The sequence below is a fragment of the Penaeus chinensis genome, chromosome 28, assembly GCF_019202785.1.
Source record: "Penaeus chinensis breed Huanghai No. 1 chromosome 28, ASM1920278v2, whole genome shotgun sequence".
NCBI lineage: Eukaryota > Metazoa > Arthropoda > Malacostraca > Decapoda > Penaeidae > Penaeus > Penaeus chinensis.
The window spans coordinates 5,017,818-5,020,317 of NC_061846.1; the positions used below are offsets into that span (position 1 = coordinate 5,017,818).

Genomic DNA, 2,500 nt, shown 5'->3' on the forward strand with positions numbered 1-2,500 from the left:
TGGTAAAGACATTATTCTTTACATGAGTAATAAGACATATATAGTAGGAGAATAGAATGAGAAATTAACAGATCATCTTTATAACCAGTCCTTATTCAATTTGTTTTGCATATCAAAAAACTTCAAAATGAGAAATACTCTTTCAAGTTCTGATTTGATGACTTTAACCTACTGGCCTACAAAATACACATCACATATGACTACAATATACATTTATGAATATTATAAACCATTTACCTGATATTGCATCATAAAAATAAGAATAAAGATATTGCAAACACATACATATTTAGACATTTGCATTTGCACTCACAATTACCCAAGATATTTAAATTCTTTAATATTAGTAATAACTCTCACTTTGAGCTTGTACTCTGCAACTCCATCCTCTAAAACTGAAACTACAGGCTATAGATCAGCAGCCCTCAAAACTATTCACTCTAAAGGACATAATGAACTTTATCTACTACAATTTTTTCCCAAACATACAAGCCCTATTTTCCCAAATACTTTTCCCTTGTACACTCTCTCATTCTATTTATGACATACAAACATACAGACTGCTGAGTTCTCTCTAGGCAGTTTCAGGCTTTTGTAAGTAATCCCGAGTTTTAATCCCACACTAATATGGAAGTGATGCCCTTGATTTTTTCTTGGATTCATTATGATTACCATAGTGATCCAACAATCCACATAAATACATTCACCCAAAATAAAAATGAAAAAAATCTTATATTCATCCCAATTCCTTTTTTTCCAAAGGGAGGAAGAAGAGGGGGAGCTGACACAAAGAAAAATACAATTAATACTAACAAGAACAGTAAATACACATACACCAAGACTCACATTGGATTCAGTGGAAGGCTTGGGCCTCATGGTAGGGGGCACCATCTCGGGGGTGAGGGCGGCTGGGGGGTCTGTGCCATTGAGCTTCTGCTGGATGAGCCACATGGCCAGGGCAAACTGCTCTGAGGTCAGCTTCCCTGTCTGCTTCATGTCACAGAGGTTCCTGCGTGAGTTACAAGCACATCACTTCACCACACTTGGAAAATGAAGACAAAGAAACAGGGAAAACAAGAAAACCAAGAACAGCCATGACATCACAAATATAAAAATAAGTCCCAAGACAGGAAAAAGAAGGAAGCTTGAGATCATAATTTTTAAAAAATCAAAAAAAGGGACAAACTCACCATATGTGTGCTAGAACCATCTGCGGGAGGCCAGATTGCAGGAAGACACCCTTGATCTCATTCCCACTCACAAAGCCATCTTTATCCAGATCCGCATTGTGGAACATCACGTCGTATCTCGCCTTTTCAGCTGCGCTTATCACCCATGGAGCTGGAGGGGGGCCTGAGGGCTGCTGGGGCATGAGATAGAAGGAGGAAGATAGCAAGAGAGGGAGATGAAGGACATGGAAAGATGGAGGAGGGAGGAAAAGGAGGGAGGGCAGGAGGGAGGGGGGAAGGGGGAAAGAGGGAGGGAGGGGAGGGGGAAAGAGGGAAAGGGGAAAGAGGGTGTAAGGAAGAGAGAGATAGGGAGAGAAGAGGGAGGGAGGTAGGGAAGGAGGAGGGAGAGAGGGAGGGTGTGAAGGTGGGAGAAGGGATAGACGAGAAAGGGAGGGAGGGAGGGAGGGAGGGAGGGAGGGAGGGAGGGAGGGAAGGAGGGAAGGAGGGAAGGAGGGAAGGAGGGAAGGAAGGAGGGAAGGAAGGAGGGAAGGAAGGAGGGAAGGAAGGAAGGAAGGAAGGAAGGAAGGAAGGAAGGAAGGAAGGAAGGAAGGAAGGAAGGAAGGAAGGAAGGAAGGAAGGAAGGAAGGAAGGAAGGAAGGAAGGAAGGAAGGAAGGAAGAAGGAAGGATTGAAGGAAGAAGAAGAAGGAAGGAAGGGAGACAGGTAGGGTTAGAGATACAGAAATATACAGAGAAGAGGAAGAAAAGAGATAAGAGAGAGATATAAAGGTAGAAAAGAGAGAAAAAAAGATTGATGAAAATACAGAAGAGATAGAACAGAGAAAAGAGAGAAAATAGCAAGATGAGATTGGAGAGAGAGAGAAAGAAGAGAGATTAGTTGATGCATTTTGAAAATGTAAGCTTATCGCCAAATTAAAACCACAGCATCATTTCTGAAGAACATCTCCTGATATTCAAGCTGTTCACAGCATAAAAATAACTCATGATAATTATAGATATGATAAAGAATTGTCCAAAGTACATTTTTTTTTCTTTTCATTTCTTCAGTAATGCACATGACTATAATCCCTCCTTCGTTGAATTCTGGTAAGCAATAAAATAATTAGTGCTTCAATATCAGGATACTTCCACAGTAATAATGGTTCCAGTCTTATACTACACTACTTTTACGCTAACTTGGCATAGAAATGCATATTTATCCTTCTATCAAAGCAGCCGATTGGCAATGATAAAATGCTTTTCACACATTTTATGTATTTGTATTCTATAGTGATACTTGCAAAAAAAAAAAAAAAAAAAAAAAAAAAGAGAG

General features: G+C 40.2%; 1 protein-coding gene across 4 annotated transcripts in view; it reads right to left on the minus strand.

Annotated features, from left to right (window-relative positions):
* The window catches only part of LOC125039869 (epidermal growth factor receptor substrate 15-like 1), a 42,214-nt gene that overhangs the window by 26,802 nt on the left and 12,912 nt on the right, over window positions 1–2,500 (minus strand). For 3 of the 4 annotated variants that reach the window (XM_047634198.1, XM_047634196.1, XM_047634199.1), the window contains exons 8-9: window positions 1,191–1,363; window positions 847–1,009 (exon numbers count right to left, since the gene is read on the minus strand). In XM_047634198.1, coding sequence (XP_047490154.1) covers window positions 847–1,009; window positions 1,191–1,363 — 336 coding nt within the window. The remainder of the gene's footprint in view (window positions 1–846; window positions 1,010–1,190; window positions 1,364–2,500) is intronic. The other variant, XM_047634197.1, reaches the window with a different exon arrangement.